This window comes from Notolepis coatsorum (genome assembly GCF_963971535.1).
Source record: "Notolepis coatsorum genome assembly, chromosome: 6".
In the NCBI taxonomy this organism is placed as follows: Eukaryota; Metazoa; Chordata; class Actinopteri; order Aulopiformes; family Paralepididae; genus Notolepis; species Notolepis coatsorum.
This window is the reverse complement of record NC_140170.1, coordinates 90,710,353-90,729,769: the sequence shown is the minus strand read 5'-3', so window position 1 is coordinate 90,729,769 and position 19,417 is coordinate 90,710,353. Positions and strand designations below refer to the sequence as shown.

The following is a 19,417-nucleotide window of genomic DNA, read 5'->3' as shown; positions in this document are numbered from 1 at the left end:
CACTGATGATTAACGGGGCTACCGTGGACAGGGTGAGCAGCTTTAAGTACCTGGGGGTCCACATCTCAGAGGATCTGACATGGTCAACACACAGACACAGTAGTAAAGAAAGCGAAGCAGCGCCTCTACCACCTGAGACAGTTAAGGAAGTTCAGAGTATCGGGGAAGATACTCCAGTCCTTCTACTCAGGAGCTGTAGAGAGCATCTTGACCGGAAACATCACTGCCTGGTATGGAAACAGCACGGCACAGGACAAGAAGGCCCTACAGAGAGTGGTGCGCTCAGCCGAGCGTACCACGGGTATTGCGCTACCTCCCCTGCAGGTTCTATACAACAAGAGGTGCAAATCCAGAGCCTGCAGAATAATGAAAGACCCCCACCACCCCAATAACAGCCTGTTCCAGCTGCTGAGGTCAGGCAGACGCCTGCGAACCCCAGCTACTAGGACAGAGAGGCTTAGGCTCAGCTTCTTCCCCCAAGCCATCAGAGCCTTGAACAATGAACATTGAGTGCCACAGAACACTGAACTATCCACACACAAGCACACACGAGCACACACACGACACGCACGCTGTGCACGCTCACACACTAGCAGCCACTTTAACACGAGCGGGCACACACTCACGCCGCACGCACGCACACTTATGGCCAAGAGGAAAGGCCACTTTAAATTAGTATAACAACAGGAACAGTGTATAGCACTACTAAAGCTACCTAGCATGTCCTATATGCTCTGTAAATAATATGTACAGATACCGAGATGTCACACCATGTTACCTGTTTATTGCACAATGTTTTCTTTTTTTTCTTTTTTTAAGCTTCATTTTTTAGCGTTTATCGCTTTTTCTGGTCAAGCATGACCGACAGAAACAGGTTGAATGGGATATAGATCAGGGGAAGACACTGAGAAAATACGGCGAGTCCGGGAGTCGAACTCATGTACCCCAGATCCGTGACGCGCACGGTTGTCCCCGACGCCGAAATAGCGCCGAGATACGCGTGAGCTACTGGAGCTCCCCGCAATGTTGTTTTTTTATTGGATTCTATTATATGTTGTACCACTGTTTTTTTATTGGATTCTATTATATGTTGTACCACTGTATTGCACATCGTCGCGGGCAAGACCACCCGCATTTCATTGTATACTTGTATGCCGTGACAATTAAAACTCTTGACTTGACTTATGTGGCAAAATTCATACTCATGTGTTCCCCAACTGAGTTTATCTTTCCCTGTGATTTCAACGATGAGCGCTCTAAGAAATGTGTTTTCTATTTAGGTGGAAGGGTCATATACAGTATAATTCTACATTCAATCATATTTTAAGCTGAAGTGCAGGTTGTTTCATGTCACATTTTCAGGCCTGGCTGTAACTGGCTAAAGGCTATCAATCAAGGGTAGTGACATTAGGGACACAATGTGTCACATGGATAAGGGTCTCTCATGTATGAAAACATACATAACACAAGGAGAACTCCAATACATCGCCTATAATTCATCATTGAACTGTCCCCCACCATGTACTTCACTTCATCTGGAATGTGATTATATGTCGACCTCATATGCACTATGATCAATATTAGGGATGCACCGAAATTTCGGCACCGAAAGTTTTCGGCAGAAAATGGCAAAAAATGGCCTTTCGGCTTTCGGCCGAAAGAGTTTTTTTCACCGAAAATATATCACCGAAACAGAAACAACCTCGCGTGTTGTTGTGATGATGTTGCCCTGTCGGGAGTCGCGCTGCCCCTATGTAAACTCTGCGCGCAACGCGTCCAACAAATGCGTCTTCAACATGCTTCCATATCCTCATTCACTATTATGCCCGTCGCGGTAGGAGTGATCTATGCATATCATTCGCGTGTTGTTGTGATGATGTCGCGCTGTCGGGAGTCGCGCTGCCCCTATGTAAACTCTGCGCGCAACGCGTCCAACAAATGCGTCTTCAACATGCTTCCATATCCTCATTCACTATTATGCCCGTCGCGGTAGGAGTGATCTATGCATATCATTCGCGTGTTGTTGTGATGATGTCGCGCTGTCGGGAGGGGCAGGTATATATAAGATTTTTTCTTCTTCCTGTTCCTTTCGGCCATGGTATTTTTTGTGAATTATGTGAATATGTACTGTTGGACTGTGGTGATTCCTTGTACGGATAAATAAAATGATGATGATGATGATGATGACATCCCCATTCACCATATGCCCGTCGCGGTTAATCACCGAGTGATCTAATATGCATATTATTCACATTTTGACGCTGTCTACTGTGCCGAGTCAAGCGAGCACATTCAGCTGGGGACTAGAAAGGTGCGCTCAGTAGAGCACAGATGTCCGCTGCGGCAGCCAGAGAAAAGATGGAATTAATGTACTGTATGCATTCAGAAGTGCTGAATAAATGTTTTATGTAGAGCTGCCGCGGTATTGATTATTTCCTTACCGCACAAATTTGCAAAATATTTCCTACCGCCGCGGTTATTACCGCATGCACACAAAAAATTAAAAAAAAGTTTGAATGCATTTTTTTTTTAGTAGTAGTCTACTCTTTATAGCATATAGCCTGCCTCTAGTCTAAATGTCTATTTTTAGAGGATGACTTTGCAGCATGAATATTGTTTGGGATTCGGCAAGCACGCATTAGTTATTGAAAGTGAAACACGGATTCGAAGTTTACCCTCTGGTCGTGCGCCGTTCACTCGGTGTCGCGGGCAGGGGTGGTTACCCCTAACCCCCCCGACCCTTTCTTATTATTATTACTATAAAGTTACTACTTTATAATAAAGGCATTCGTTTTGTGGCATTAACATTATATAGTTATACGTTCAATAACATCAGCGTATTTACCGGACAATAGCAAGGTAAGCAATACTCTATTCATATCTCAGTTCCTTTCTTTGCTCAGAGCGTGCCGAGTTGTCCCATTCTGCGGTCTGTTAATAAAGTTTTCAATCAGACAAGTGTATAGAACGAAGGGCTTTTATTATAACATTCGTTGCAGACAGTAAAATCATTATGTCTCGTTTAGTACTCCTTAGGAGCGATCGTAGTCGACTCCGGCGGAGAGTTAAAGCTAACGTTATTAGCCGTGTTGTGATGATCTGACATTCAGGAAGTAAAAACCTAACACGCGCTTGCCGATTGGTGGTAACACACTGCATGACGCTACAACGTGTGACGCGTCTCTCTTCTGACCAATCAGTGGTCTGCAATGTTTCACGTGACTTTTCTGGTACCCAATAGGGTCGCTTGGAACCTCGATAGATGAGTAGGGTATATCTGCAGAGCCGCAAGCCCAACGAGAGGAGGATAATTTATTATTATTATTATAAAAAACAGCGGTGACGCGGTATTCAGCCTACTCTGCGGTGGCCGTGATGTAACAGCGATACCGCGGTAATGCGGTAATCGCGGCAGCTCTAGTTTTATGGACGCATAATAGTGATTATTTATTATTCAAGTTAAGTTTTGCCATAATCATATATTTTTCCATAATCATAATGTTCCACAACATTGGTAAAAAAAATCTATTCTATGAATCATTTTCGGCCTTTCGGCTTTCGGCCAACTGTTTTCTATTTTCGGTATCGGTTTCGGCCAAGAATTTCCCATTCGGTGCAATCAATATGCCACCACTCATCATGCACTTATCAATCCTGTTGTTACAGTTCTCTCTCTCTCTCTCAGGCTGAAGAAATCAATCTATTCCAAAGGGGTGCAGTACCACAGGGAGAGACGATAGGGGCGGTATTTTCCCAATGGAGCTCAGAGAGAGTTTGCAGCACTAACGTGAGACTAGATTGATGAAATAGGAATTCAAATCGCTAATAAAAAAAACGATATCTCTCGTCGTTGGCAATGAAAGGTCGGCATGAACAAACGAGTTATCTCGTCGTTGGCATTGAAAGTGTTAAGTGTTAATCTCCTCTATGAAACAGATGACCACCAACCCCAATCGTAGCCTCTCTAGGACACTGCATGCTTTCTTGTTGAAGCAAGGCAAACAACAGAGCTATTAATGGACATTTTAGAGTACATAACAGTAGGATGATCATAAGGATATAGGGATAGAACTTTGTGATACGATAGTAATAACGTCCCATTTGGTGGGCTCTTCTATAGGGAGGTGTAGTGGTTACGTTATTGCTGTTTCCGGCCGGTCCACCATCTTGAAAACGCAATGTACCTTTCTGTGCATATTCATCCACAATCTATAGCTCAACATAAAAATATTCGCAATTAATCGTAAAAATAAATCGCTGAATTTAATTTCAACCAAAAATGCTTAAACAATAATGTTAGTGATAGAAGGGAAGTCATTCTGTGAAAAAATGGAAAGCTTTTCAATGTTCATGAGGCAGAATTGTTACAATAGCCGATAATCCATTTTCCCAATGATAAATCCCTATACGGGTGGACCTCGCGGGCGGTCCAAAGTGACGTCAGACTACACCTCCATATTCAAGGTGCCTTATAGTACACCGAGTGCTTGATTTTCAGAATGCGTGGTCACGTTGGTGTCAAACTCTTCCAACTGAGTTACACAAACTCAAGTTACGACTAAACCAAGCATATAGGTCCTCTACTGTCAGATCCTCTGTGCAAAGCCTGAGACCCAACATTTGGTCATGCCTCCAGAGTCTGGAAGAAAGGCTAGCGTAAGAAGGCCAGCACATAAGCGGAACGGAAGAGACTGAACTCACGTTTCAATTCATTAGCCTTGAGAGTCTCACTGATCTCTAGCGTGGCCAGTCCCAACAGGATGTCTGCCTTCAGAGTCTGGTGGCTCCACACGCGGAAGATCAGCTTGCTGAAGGGCGTGACGATTCTGGACAGAGAAGAGAAAAATGTGAGTTTGATTTAAAGAGCGCATTATAAGCTCTGCACAGCCACAGTACGGTTGAAGAGCCTACTGTCTCCAAAACACTTCTTCAATCATTATTTAAAGTGATAGATGATACTATGATACGATTATGCTTATGTCTCGTCTATAATTGTGTCTTGTCTGTTAATGCTTACGTCTTGTTGTCTATAATCAAGAGTCAAGTCAAGAGTTTTATTTGTCACGGCATACAAGTATACAGTGAAATGCGGGGGGTCTTGCCCGCAACGATTGTGCATAATACAATAATAATAATATAATAAGAATCCAATAGAATGACATTGTGCAATAATACAAGTAATCAAAGTAGGGCATATCGGTATATGTACATGAGTTTTTACAGAGCATGGTAAGACATGCTAGGTCCTGTGATAATGCAATACACTGTTAGCTACGGATGAGGCACTGGGTCTTTATGTACACTGCTATATTATACAATCTCAAGTTATACTATACTATTTTTAAAGTGACCTTTCCTTTTGTAAAGTGACCATAAGTGTGAGCGTGTACAGTGTGTGTGTTGTGTGTGTGCTCATGTGTGCTTGTGTGTGGAGAGTTCAGTGTTCAAGGCTCTGATGGCCTGGGGGAAGAAGCTGAGCCGAAGTCTCTCTGTCGTAGTTGCTGGTGTTCGCAGGCGTTTGCCTGACTTCAGCAGCTTGAACAGGCTGTAGTAGGGGTGGTGAGGGTCTTTCATTATTCTGCAGGCTCTGGATTTGCACCTCTTGTTATATAGGACCTGCAGGGGTGGTAGTGCAATACCCGTAGTACGCTCGGCTGAGCGCACCACTCTCTGTAGGGCCTTCTTGTCCTGTGCCGTGCTGTTTCCATACCAGGCAGTGACGTTTCCAGTCAAGATGCTCTCTACAGCTCCGGAGTAGAAGTATAAGTAAGTATAATTGTGTCTCATCCGTTAATGCTTATGCCTTGTTGTCTATAATTGCGTCTCGTCTGTTGATGCTTACGCCTTGTTGTCTATAATTGGGTCTCGTCTGTTGACGCTTGTTGCCTATAATTGTGTCTTGTCTGCTAATGCTTAATGTCTTGTTGTGCATAACTGTCAGCTAATTTGCTTACGTTTTATTTTGTGTCTGCTTCATGTGTGCCTTACTGGTGATGGATGTCTCGGGATCTTGGCCAAGATAGCAGAGACTGCTCTACGTGCACCACTGAGGCCACGGATCAGCTCCTTACAGTCTTCTGTCTGTGGTCTGTCAACATGGTTTGTGGTCTGTCAACGTGGTTTCATTGCTGGGTTAAGTACTTCTATTCTATTCATATAATATGCTTACTTCATATATCTACTCTATTCACACATATGCTTACCACTTGTATCTATTGCTATGTCCGCCCACTACAATCACGCGAGCTGTCTAACGCCTGTCCCGTCTCCCTGTGAGTTGCTGTGCCGGAGTGTTGACCGGAGTGTCGGACGTCCCGGGAGGATGCGACCCTCCCTGCGTGCCCTCCTGTCTCCCCGTCTCCGGCGGTCTCGTAGTCGTGACCGGAGTGCTAGACGTCCCGCGATGATGTCGGGGAGGTTGCGACCCTCTCTGCGCCGCCCCCCATCTCCCTGTCTCCGGCTGTCTCGGAGCGATGACCGGAGTGTTGAACGTCCCGTGATTAAGACGGGGAGGACGCAACCCTTTTTGCGTCGCCCCTGTGCCTCAAATAGATTCGCTATCAGCTCTATCTTTAATCTCTCAAAATGTTCAGTTGCTAACGCTATCAGCTCTATCTAAAAATTTTCAAAATGTTCAGTTGCTATTGCATGCACTCATCTGTGTTTCACTACACACATGAGTGCATGCTTACCAACTGTTAGTCTGCAACACTACTATCACCGACATCTAAGAAGGGAGATCCCCCCTTGAATGGCCCTTCTAAGGTTTCTCTCCACACTGCCTGTGGAGCATTTTTCCCTATTGTTAGGTTTTAGTGAATTTTTCCTTACCTTCGCGTGGGGTATGTCTGGGAGTGCTTGCATTCTATTATTTATTTGCATTTATTTTAAATTTGTTGGACCTTATGGTCTAGTTTTGTTCTTGACTTATTGTTATGTTTCTTCTTGACTTGTTTAAAGAAGACGTGTCCGGCCCATGGGGACATTAACGTGTGTTGTCGGGCCTTACAAATAAATTTGATTTGATTACTGTACCAACTACTTGGCTTATTCTATATTCATGTTTTATATACTTTTGCTTTTATTGACTTTTAATTGTTTGCATGCAGTTATGTCTTCCTTTTACTATGTCTTCCACTATTACTACTATTAGCACATTTACAGCACGGTTGATTAATGTGCACTGTCCCTGTAAACGTTTTATCTGGGGGGGGGGGGGGATAAAATAAATAAATGACTAATAATATTGGAGCATTTAGGTCACCGGTCCATTCATGACATGCTCTGTGGTCTAAACAGGTCAAACAGCTGTACAGTACACTTCCTTATCTTGTTCCCTATCAGGTGATCAGCTGACTGAGGGAAGCTCTGGCACTGCTTTCTCCAGAGCAGCATGAACCAACACTACCCCCAGGTACCACTCCTGCTAGAAATGCATGGGGTTTATGCATTTTGGTCCAGAGATTGAAGGCGCCTCTCAACGTAGATGCAATCTGTTTAGGTCTCTAGATGTGTGAGGCTATGAATTTACCCGTGCAGATGGCGTGGATTCTTGAAAATCTATTTGATCATTATTATAATTACTATAAAGTAAGGCTGTACTAGGGATGTGCTACCGGTCAACACGACACAGTTGCGTTGATTATTTCTGGCACGTGATACACTGCGTTGATATTAGATACGAGTGCTTGGGACTTCTATTTTGAAGAGCAGGACCACTATCACATGCCAGAAATAATCAATGCACGTGTGTCGTGTTGACCGGTAGCGCCATCTAGTACAGCCTTACGAGGATCAAAGTGAATAGAAATTATCAAATTTAACCCACGCCATCCGCACAGGTAAATTCCTAACCGCACACATCCCAACAGCCGACAGTGACTTGACATGGAGAGAGAGAGAAAGGCTGTAGTGCTACTTACACCGTGAGCGCCTGCTTCCATTTGGGGCTGTGTGTGTTGTTGCACTTCTCAGTCTTCTTGGACTGGCCGTCCACAGTCACCTCAACATAGGGACTGGGGCCAAACCAGTTCTTCTTGTTCTCCTTCAGTTTGGCCGACAGCACTGGGTGGATAAGAAAACAAACTTGCTTCTTTATCTCACAAGGGGTTTCTCAAACTAATTAAGTCAGGAAACAAAAGTTATTATTGCTTCTGTGGAAGTTCCCTTTAAGGCCTCTGTTCACACCTGCCCCTCCACCCTGTATCCTCTCCTTCCTCTTCCCCTTACACCCCTCCCCCTTACACCCCTTGCCTCGTCGTCCCTCCCCCACCCTTTTCCCTGAAATGAACTGCATTTATATCTCTTTTATCCAAAGCGCTTTACAATTTGTACCTCTACATTTTTACCCATTCACACTGACGTCAGAGGCAACCATAAGGCCATGGTTACACTGGTGTAAAACAGCAACGTTCTATTTTCGAATGATTACGTTTGCATGTCCAAGTTAAAAAGAACCGCAGTTTTGGCAGGAAAACGCGTTTTTCTAGTGGCAACGCTGAAAGGGTGTTTTCGTTTTGGAAACTCGCCGAAACTCGCCGACAATGGTGCCATGTAATTTGCGCGAGCCGGATACGGAGCCGTTCTGCCCAATGCCCATGCGCAGTAGAGACCGACGCCAAATTCTCCCCTGGCTGGACGTCGACTCCGTCCATTAGTTAATTATTTCCAGTGTTTACAGCAGAGCTGTCCCAAGTAGCTGCGGCTACCAACGTGTTGTCAAGTTATTGTTATAAGGAGCCCAGTCCAAGCTACAACAGTCTGCATTCCCTTAACAATTGTTTGTATTGAGCCGTATTGTATTGTACCTAGGGATGGGTACCTTTCACATTTGAACCGATACCGGTACCGGTACCTGTGAATCAATACCGGTACCCAACGGTACCTTTTTTCGGCCTTTAGTCTCAAGAAATTTTATTTACCTACCTCAGTTGTGAAAAAAAAATCCAAACTTCAAATAACTACAATTTCGACAGTTTTCGGCTTGCCATTGCTCCGACTGCTTTGTTGTTGAATCAAGTCAAATCCTAGGTAAGCATATATTGTGCGTGTGAACGTTGACATGAAAAAAAAAAAAAGCAAAAAAAATATAGAAAAATAAAAAAAAAATAAAAGAAAATTCGGTATCTCACGTGATTCGATACTCGGTAGTACCGACGTGTTTCGGTTCGGTACCTCAAAAGTACCGAATTCGGTACCCATCCCTAATTGTACCCATTCTGCAATCTGTTAAATAAAGTTTACATCCATTCATTCTGCTAGCATTAACGTTACTACCCTGCTAGCCACAATGCTATACTGTTATAATGGCATATCCCAATCACGTTAGCACGTAAGCTAACAAAATCTGCGATATTTTTGTGAGACTAAACTCCGCTCTTGGTGGTCAATTGTGTTGATGTTAGTTTTGTTTCATCAACAAATCACCAACAAATGAGGCAGAACACACAGTGAATGTATCCGTTTTTGTTTATTGCACTTTATTTCTTGCTGAAAAATAAATGCTATGTAGCTACTAGCTAAATGGCTCATGCGAGGTATAAAGATGGTGGCTTTTCTGAGATTTTGAGCAGGATGTAGATGACTCGTTCAACCTTTCTGATTGGATGAAAATGGCCTTCATGTTTGAACTACATCACCACCTACTGCTTTGGCATTGTACTACATGTATATACATCACTCAGTGGTCAGGAGACAAAACGATGTCTAACTTGCCTGCCATTACGTAGCGTTCTGAAAAACAAAACTGAAAACGAAATCGGCCCTAGTGTAACCGCAGCCTAAGTGTCTTGCTCAAGGACACTTCGACACGCTGCCTGGGAATCGAACCGGGAATCTCCAGATTACCCGACAACTGCTCTACCTCCCAAGCCACTGTCACTCAAGCGGACAGAATTGGATGGCCAGAGAAAGGCAAGTCCTCTACCGAACTCCTGAATCTAAATGATATTTGATTAGTAATGTTTTAACAATACATTTGTATCAACCGTGTGCATGATAACCTCTCCCCCACACTTCCCTATTATCATTAATTTGCAGTTTAATTAAGGGCAGATTATTTTTTAATCCTTTATTTACCCAGGGTAGGTTCTCTGTTCTTTTTCAGCAACGCCCTGCTTCACATTCACACAGTTCCATTCACACCTGGGAGCCACTGTTGGCCACTGAGCAACTCCACTGAGCAGTCGGGGGTTAAGTGCTTTGGGCAAGGGGCACTTCAGGGGTTGGTATTGAGGGACGGGAGAGTTATTAATTCACTTCCCCCGCCCGGATTTTCCCTGCCGGTCCGGGGGGTCAAACCAGAGACCTTCTGGTCACAAACCTGCTTCTCTAACCTTTAGGCCACTCTGGCTTACAAATCATATCCTACAGTACAGACGTAAGCAGACATATTTGTTTGGTACACTACCGACCGCGACAAAAAACACATCATGTTAATTAATATGTAGTTTTAATACTCTCTCCCCCCCCCCCCCCCCCCCCCAATGGAAATAAAATAAAAGCCATTCCATCTAACATTCTGAATCATATCGCAATTGCAATCTGTGTTTTTCCATATCGTTCAGCCTTAACACATTAGACGCCAACAACGTGATAATTCGTTATTGCCCGCCATGCGTTGAACGCCAACAACGAATAAACACATTGTTGGGATCAATATTTCATTTTTTCGCCATGGCATTCATAATCCATCCAGCCTCCCTCTGGGACTGCAGCGGCACCCTGTCTGATATTGCAACTAGTGCTGTCAGGCGATAAAAAAAATTAATCGAATTAATTACAGGATTTATAATTAATTAATCTAATTAATCACATTACCATTTTATGCCTGATATTCTATAATCATATTTCAAATTGCATGTGTCCAGATGGCAGAATTCAGTACTGTATCTAGTAGAATAAAATGTGCATTCAATCACCGCGCAGATTGATTGATTGAATGAAAATGTTATTAACAGATTGCAGAATGGAGGGCGGCTACGTGGCGTAGTGGGCAAGGCGCTCGCCACGAATGCGGAGACGCTGGGATCGCCTGTTCGATCCCAGCGCTCCACATTGCTTTCAGTTTAGCTGGTCGTCCGTACTAATACACATTGGCCGTATTAGGGGGTGGGAAACTGATGGGTGGGGATCGGGCGTTGTGGACAGCGACTCCTACAGGTCGGTTGGTGCGCCTGCGCAGTAGAATCAGGAAGTGTCGGGGGCAGCGTGAGCCTCCCACGCGTTACTCCTCGCCACTGAGAGATCGAGCTGCGCAGGTGAAAAGATGCGACTGCTGTTACCTCAAGTACCGGAGGGGACTTGTGCTATGTATGACTTAGTCCACATTGCAGCCGGCTTGTGGGAGGCAAGAAACAGCGTTCGTGACAGGGGAGGGTTGAATTGGATGATACGAAATTGGGATGGGAAAAAATATAGAAAATGGGAGAAAAAGTGGATAAAAAAAAAAAAACAGATTGCAGAATGGGTACAATACAGTACGGCTCAATACACACAATTGTTAAGGGGATGCAGACCAGAGAAAGACTTTCATCTTCTTTACATCAGGGTCCCCCATTTTCAATTCATAATGAATTGTAAGTAAGGGTGCAACTTGCACCGTGCAATCCATTCTTTGTGGATCTAGCCCACAGTATTTCTGACACTGGGAATACATTCCCTGAGATTCATAGATGTCCCTAGAATCAGATACCAAAAACATGCAAATGGACCATATTAAAAAAAAAAAGTCTGTAAATGTGTATTCTACATTCTTATGGAATTAATGATACAAAAAAAAAAGTATTTCAATATCATTTTATTTTTTGTAATACATTTTTAGTTAATTTTTATAACGCGATAATTTGCTGTGTAATTAATTAATCGAATTAACGCGATAAACTGACAGCCCTAATTGCAACGCCTCAATACCGCCGCCTGGTGGATGATCGGGCGAGTTACACTCCACGCCAAACCGGAAGTGGCGCTGGTGCATCGAGGAAATCCCTCCGGCAGTTATATTTTGTTTTACGTGGGTCCAGACAAACACTCGAGTGCATCGGATCGCTTTCGAAGCGCTATTACAGGGAACAAACTTAACTTTTTGACTTACCAGCCATTTGGCTGGTAGATTTTAAAAACTACCAGCCGGGCAGATTTTTTACCAGCCAAAAATCCAATTAGTATTTATATTGTAACGTTTGGCCACTTTAAATCATTGAACAGAGAGAGAGAGGTAGAGAGGTAGAGAGGTAGAGAGGTAGATAGATAGATAGATAGATAGATAGATAGATAGATAGATAGATAGATAGATAGATAGATAGATAGATAGATAGATAGATAGATAGATAGATAGATAGATAGATAGATAGATAGATAGATAGATAGATAGATAGATAGATAGATAGAGAAGGCAAGCCTGAAAACCTACCTGTTCAAAAAGGCCTTTGACTGTTAGCTTTTTATTTTAATTTTATTGCGCTTTTGTTTTTAAATTGTCTGTTTAGACTATGTTTTTAACACTTTGACTGCCGGAAAACGCTTAAAAGCGTCATTCCCGGCCATGCTCAAGTTGCCGAGGACCAGGGACCGAAACTAAAGCCCGCCGCCCGCCAGGGGCGGTCTGTTTTTACCTTTGGCGCATGACACTTAGAGGGCTGCCCGCCGTGTGGCGTGTAGACGTTTAGTTCATAAGCAGGCCCCTAAAAATATGTGTATGCGAACGGTAAAAATCAATTACGCGCACGCTGTGCGAATACAGATTATAGCCTCTCTCGTCTTTTTTTTCCTCCGCTGCGAGATCGTTAAAAAACTACAAGTCCCACATTGCACTCAAGCCAACGGTCCAATCACAGTAGAGTGAAGTGACTGGTTTCATGGGAAATAAAGCAAATGACCAATCGGAAGCTCTCATTTTTCTTGTTTACTTCCTGAAACTCCGCGATCAGGGCTCTCGTTTTCCGAGACACCAACTTATTATAGTCTCTCTTACCAATAGCAATAGATTTTAGAACACCTAGATTTATCGATAGCAATAGTAATATAACGTTAATGCAACAAAACGAATGCCTTGCTTTGTTAATCATAACGTTGATGCAGTAGCGTATGTCGGTGTGTTGGCTGTAACGGACATGACAATAACATAACGTGTACACATTAAAATTGCGATAATCTATTCTAACATTTTCAAATCGATGCAGTTGAATTTCCCCCTTAGGAACGATGCATTGTTACACCCCTACACCAAAGTCACTGGCCCACTGTGTATCTGTGTGTATAATAACTTGGCTAGCGTTATCAACAGCAGAGGTGGGCAATGGGTCCAGCTGCAGCACCGGAGTGCAAGCGATGTGATGTAATTGGCAGACTCGACTGTCAATCAATGGTCTACCTGACACGCAAACTCAAACAATGTTTCTGTACTGGAGGTGTGATTGATTGATTGATTGAAAACTTTATTAACAAATTGCAGAATGGGTACAATACAGTACAGCTCAATACACACAATTGTTAAGGGGATGCAGACCAGAGAAAGACTTTCGTCTTGTTTACATCAGGGTCCCCCATTTCAATTAATCAGGAAAGTGTACAGTATTTCAATAGGCAACCCTGAAAGGATTATTTTTCTAGAAGAGCAACACAGCCAAAACAGACAGTGGAGCTGTTTGCAGATAGCAAGCATTTTGACTTATTGCGTGGTGGCGATGTCTCGCAGATAATACAACTACAAGTATGATTATATAATATATATTTTATTTAAAAAAAAATTGTATATATAAAATATATATTGGCAGGTAAGAAATATGCTTGGCGGGTAGACTCTTCCCATCTACCCGCCACTGGCCGGTGAGTCAAAAAGTTAATTTCGCTCCCTGCCGAGGACGCTTTACAGCGTCTTTAATATCAATATTTCAAAAATCTGGGATCGGATTCATATTTCCACTCCGCTGGCCTGAGATCCACCAGGAGGACCCACTGAGCTCTCTGGCGGTTCAGGAGCGCCATCTGGTGGCCGATCGGCGCAATCGCTTAACAGGAAGTGCCGTAGAGGTTGTGCTGGTCTGCCATATTACTTCCGGGCACTCGCTATAGGTCCCGGGACTCGATCTCGACACACTACATAGTGATCGATTGCCAATAACTCGATAAACAACATGATTTGGACGTATATACCATTATACAAGCTGGAGATGGACCGGGTAAATCGACATCCCATAATGGTAAAATTCTCTGGGGTGCTCCAGTAGCACACCATGTTACCGCGCTGCGTCGCGGGACTCCGTGCTGCGTCACGGATCTGGTTGACTCCGAGTTCGATTCCCGGACTCGCCGTCATTTGCCGAATGTCTCCCCCTGCTCTCTCTCCCGTTTCACCCTACAACTGTCGGTCATGCTTGACCAGAAAAGCGATAAACGCTAAAAAATAAAGTTAAAAAAAAAAAAAAAAAATCTACTCTACGATGATCGCCCAACGGCGCTCGGAGACTGGGGTGAGTTTTAGCGTGTAAAATTACCGTCTTCGATACTAACTGCTATTATCAACATTTGACCCACATTAGATGATTGGTATAACGCTGGCCACGGAATTATAAACGTCCCCTAGCCCACCCGGTCAACATCAGATGACGTGTAGTAACTTCTAGAAGTACGTCTAGTTGGAATTTTTTATATCGCGCTGATTGCCATAAAACTGTATTGCATCATCAATATAATGTATTTGGGGCTATAGATCACGTTCTGGAGAAAGCTGCAGAAAGAGATGAAAACATACTTATACATTAGACCAGACCTGGGCATTGTACGGCCCGCGGGCCGCATCCGGCCCGCGGGATGATTCTGACCGGCCCGCGAAAGATTATATGATAATAAAAAAAAATAAAAATAAAATATTTTTTTTAATATTTTTTTTTTTTTTTTTTTTTTCATGTCAACGTTCACACGCACAATATACGCTTAGGAGACATGCTCAGAAGATGTTGGTTCTCTTTGGATCCACCTACATATGTGAACAGACATTCTCATTCTCGTTTACCAAGTCCAGGTACAGATCCTCTCTCACTGATGAACATCTGGCAGCTGTGCTTCGCATCTCCACCTCAGACATGCAACCTGACTTTGATGGACTTGTTAAAGCTCAACAGAGACTGGATTTCTCACACCGAATGAAAAAAAAAAGAACTGAAGAACACTAAAATGTGGAAATATAACAAGTGAAATGGGACACTTGATATTTTTTTTTCTTAAATGTTTAATATAGGCATGTAAAGTAAAAAAGGCTACAAAACTGGGACACTTTTCTTTACACAGTTCAGTGACATGTCTTGTTTATTTTTGCTATAAGATGATGTGATGTCTTTAGAAAGCTAAGAAAATCCTTGTTTCAATAGTATATGAAACTCAAAATGCCCTTTGTTATTAATGTTTCACATTTTGTTTATCATTTTGGAAATAAATTCTATTTGAATAAATTATATTTTTGAAAGCTAACCTCACCTTTTAATTGCCAAATAATAACATACACTCAGGGGTCAAAACAATGCCATTTACTGCTTTTTATATAGAAATAAAATGTATATTATGCATAATTGAGTTTGGAATTTTGGCCCGGCCCCCCAACATATTTTCAGTTGCTCATTCGGCCCCCCGGGAAAAATAATTGCCCACCCCTGCATTAGACCATACTTTACTATGAATATGTGAATGAAAAAGTTTAACGTTGCTACACAATGAACAATACATATAGGACTTTGAATGGGCCCTAATAATGGCAATGTAGCAATAGAATTTAAAAAGTTATAGCCCTGCAAAGAAGGGGCCTTTCTCTATAGACAAATAGAGCCGGCAACCTACGGTTGATAATGAATTTAACCCATGGCACCCAAAGTGTTAATTAACTATGTTCTATTTTTATCTTATTTTTATTCTGTATTTTATTTTATTTGTTTTACTAATAACTATTTTATTTCTATTTTTTTAACGGTTTTAACCATGTAGTGTAGCACTTTGGGATCCCAGTGAACAAAAAGTGCATTACAAATCCAATCTATTATTATTATTATTATTATTATTGTTATTATTATTAATTATTATTATTATTATTATTATTATTATTATTATTATTATTATTATTATTATTATGTGTGGCTGCCGCCCTGGCGGACATCTGTGCTCTACTGAGTGCACCTTTCTAGTCTAGAGAGAGAGCGCTGATTCCCCGTAGCTGAGCAGGGTTGCATTTTGTCAACACAAGTTGGAACCCTGGAGGAAGCGATATAAGGAAACGAATTGCTCCGCTAATCGCTCATGTTGACCCCGCCCCCAAGTCACTCTCCGCTCGCTCACCTTGAATCGAGCGCTCCCCGCGCCACATCGCTCGGCAGATTGTTTATTTTTTTGGAGCATGGTGTAAATTAGCTCAAACTACAACAGTCTACACCCCCATGGGCCCCTTAACAATTGTTTCAAGTTCAAGTTCTTTAATAGTTGTCATACAGAAGTACAGAATACTTTCATACAAAATGCTTCTTACTGTTACGCTCCAGAGACTGTGCTAGACAAGATAGTATCAAATAACATAATAACATAATATAGCATGAATTTAGAAGAAGAAAATGAGGTCACAGTGTTCGGTATAGACATATGTACAATGTTCTGAGTTACCATATAATATACAATACACAATACTATGCAGTGTACTAATGTACAGTACTATCTAGTGCAAAGCAGAAATGGGATGAGGTACAATTTTAGGTACAATTTACAGTAAGGTGTACGAGTTGTAGTGCAATCCTTCATCCATAAATATAAAGTGTGGGGAGTGGGTGCTACAGTGTGTTTGTTTAAAGTGGGTGTGTGCTATAAGTGTGTGGAGTGGGTGCTACAGTGTGTTTGTTTAAAGTGAGTGTGTGCGTGTGGATGTGTGTGCTATGTGCGTTTGGTGGTTGTTGTTGTGTAGTGTTCATTCATTGTTCGTTTAGCAGCCTGATGGCCTGGGGATAGAAGCTTCTTCTGAGTCTTTCTGTGCTCGCCTTGAGACTCCTGTATCGCTTGCCTGACCGCAGCAGTTCAAAGAGGCAGTTGTTCGGGTGACTGGAGTCTTTACAAATGATTGTTTGTATTGAGCCGCATTGTAATTGTACCCATTCTGCAATGTTAAATAACGTTGTTTATCCATTCACTAGCTCTATTAAGCGATGATAGCTAGCCTAGCCACAATGCTATGGTCGCTGCCATTAACGTTAGCATGTAAGCTAACGACAACAACAATGGCGTCAAAACTTTTTCTAACAGGATGTGAGTGACAAAGCCTGAACAGGATATCACAGGTTCACCCGATCTCTACAATTCGTAGCCGCATTTCTGCAGACCCCTCTCTGATTGGTTGAGGCCATTTCTGCAGACCCCTCTCTGATTGGCCGAGCGCGCGCATGCGCATGAGCCGCGACAAGCTCCTCCAGCCAGGAGTCGAAACTCCGTTAAGCTCCAGAGAGAGAGGCTGAAAACCCACAGTTGTTGCCCGACGGATGGGAGCCGAATCCCGGATCCGAGTTTTCTGATGAATAGCCCAAAAACATGGAGGTCGCGAACGCAATTTATACGCATGGAAGTATTGATTACGCCATAACGAATCATTAAACAAATATACCGTTAACTGGAATATGTTGTGTGTGCCTTTACACATATGTTGGATAGGATTAATTGGTTTGTCATTAACCAATAATAAACTTTCTGAATATGATTTGGGAGGGTTATAATAGAAGAAAGACAGTGTAAACAATATAAAGTTATGTGAATAAACCGCGAAATAATAACTAATTCCTTGGTCAATAGAAGTCTCTCTGATACTTTCTGAATATGATTTGGGAGGGTTATAATAGAAGAAATAACAACGTTATGTTATATAATGGAATAAACCGCGAAGTCACACGAAATAAATAACGTTATACGCGAATCTGGTTGTACATTTCTGCTTATCTTCTTGATATGATAACATTACATCCGCCTTTTACGGCGTGACGAGCTAAACCAATCAGAGAGGGGCTTCGCTCAACCAATCAGAGAGGGGTCTGCAGAAATGGAGCTCAACCAATCAGAGAGGGGTCTGCAGAAATGCGGCTACGAATTGTAGAGACGCGGTTCACCCTTCTCATTGGTTGAAAATGGCCTTCATGTTTGTACATCGCCATCTGTTGCTTTGGCATTGTACTACATGTATATTACATCAGTGTTAAACCACTGTGAGCGGCCTGGAGGGAGTGGATTTGAGCGGAGGAGAAGCGGTAGATGCAGTGTATTTTGTTAGCCGCCAGGTGGCGGGCAGACCTTAAATTCTAATCGCCAAAGAATAAATCTACAAGCCAATGGCGCTGGGCGTGTAACTATTTTGTACCCCGACGCTATATGATATATATATATATATATATATGATTTCAGCGTTTATTGCGTCATACAAACGGGAAATGGATCTAGCAGATCGAAGTCAAATAATTGGAATATTTTTCCTCCAGTCTCATCGGCGAACGGTAAGAGGAATATAACGTTATTTTCAGCCCGATTGTTTATTCATTTCACGGCAATCCATCTGCTCAACATATCAACCCAGGGCTGGGCGATAAAACGATAACGATAACTATCGCGATAAATTATTTCCTCGAAATAAACATGAAACGTGGTCGCAAAGTTTCGATATATCGATTTTCCAAGCTTGGCTCCGTTCAGCCTCGGCTCAGCTCACTCACTAACAACAACCAACGTTACGTGATGACGTGCTTACGCACAACAGCTAACAACCAATCAGTGAAGGAGATGGCCGAGACCCGGAAGGAGGTAGGACTCACTCAACAACAAGGCTTGCTAGGCTAATTAGCTTGCACGGCGTCGTTTTATATATTTACGTGCCGAGTATGTGTGTGTTTTGAATTCTGAGGCCACGTTTATGGTAGTGTGGGATATACAGTGGACGTCGTTTCAATATATTGTGGCGGAAGAGAGTATTTTAGTGTCATATTTAGCACATTGTCATGGAATGCACCGCTTAGAACCAACAGGCTGGCTAGGATAACTAGCTTGCACGGCACTGTTTTATATATTTACGTGCCGAGTATGTGTGTGTTTTGAATTCTGAGGCCACGTTTATGGTAGTGTGGGATATACAGTGGACGTCGTTTCAATATATTGTGGCGGAAGAGAGTATTTTAGTGTCATATTTATTGTCATGAGATACTCCGCTTGTCGGCTAACGTGCGCAGACTGATGACGACATCAACTCGACTTGAGACATTCGCAGCAGCATAAGAAGTTAATTAAACTTGACAGACATTATATCGACGATAATTATCGATATCGAATTATATGAAAATAATTTTATAATTTTATCGCGATAACGTTTTTGGTCATATCGCCCAGCCCTATATCAACCCATACTAAATAAAGCCGTTAC

At 42.6% G+C, this 19,417-nt stretch overlaps 1 protein-coding gene across 1 annotated transcript in view; it reads right to left on the bottom strand.

The window, feature by feature from the left end:
* The window catches only part of itcha (itchy E3 ubiquitin protein ligase a), an 86,648-nt gene that overhangs the window by 52,568 nt on the left and 14,663 nt on the right, over nucleotides 1-19,417 (bottom strand). The window contains exons 3-4 of the mRNA XM_084316252.1: nucleotides 7,923-8,064; nucleotides 4,702-4,826 (exon numbers count right to left, since the gene is read on the bottom strand). Coding sequence (XP_084172378.1) covers nucleotides 4,702-4,826; nucleotides 7,923-8,064 — 267 coding nt within the window. The remainder of the gene's footprint in view (nucleotides 1-4,701; nucleotides 4,827-7,922; nucleotides 8,065-19,417) is intronic.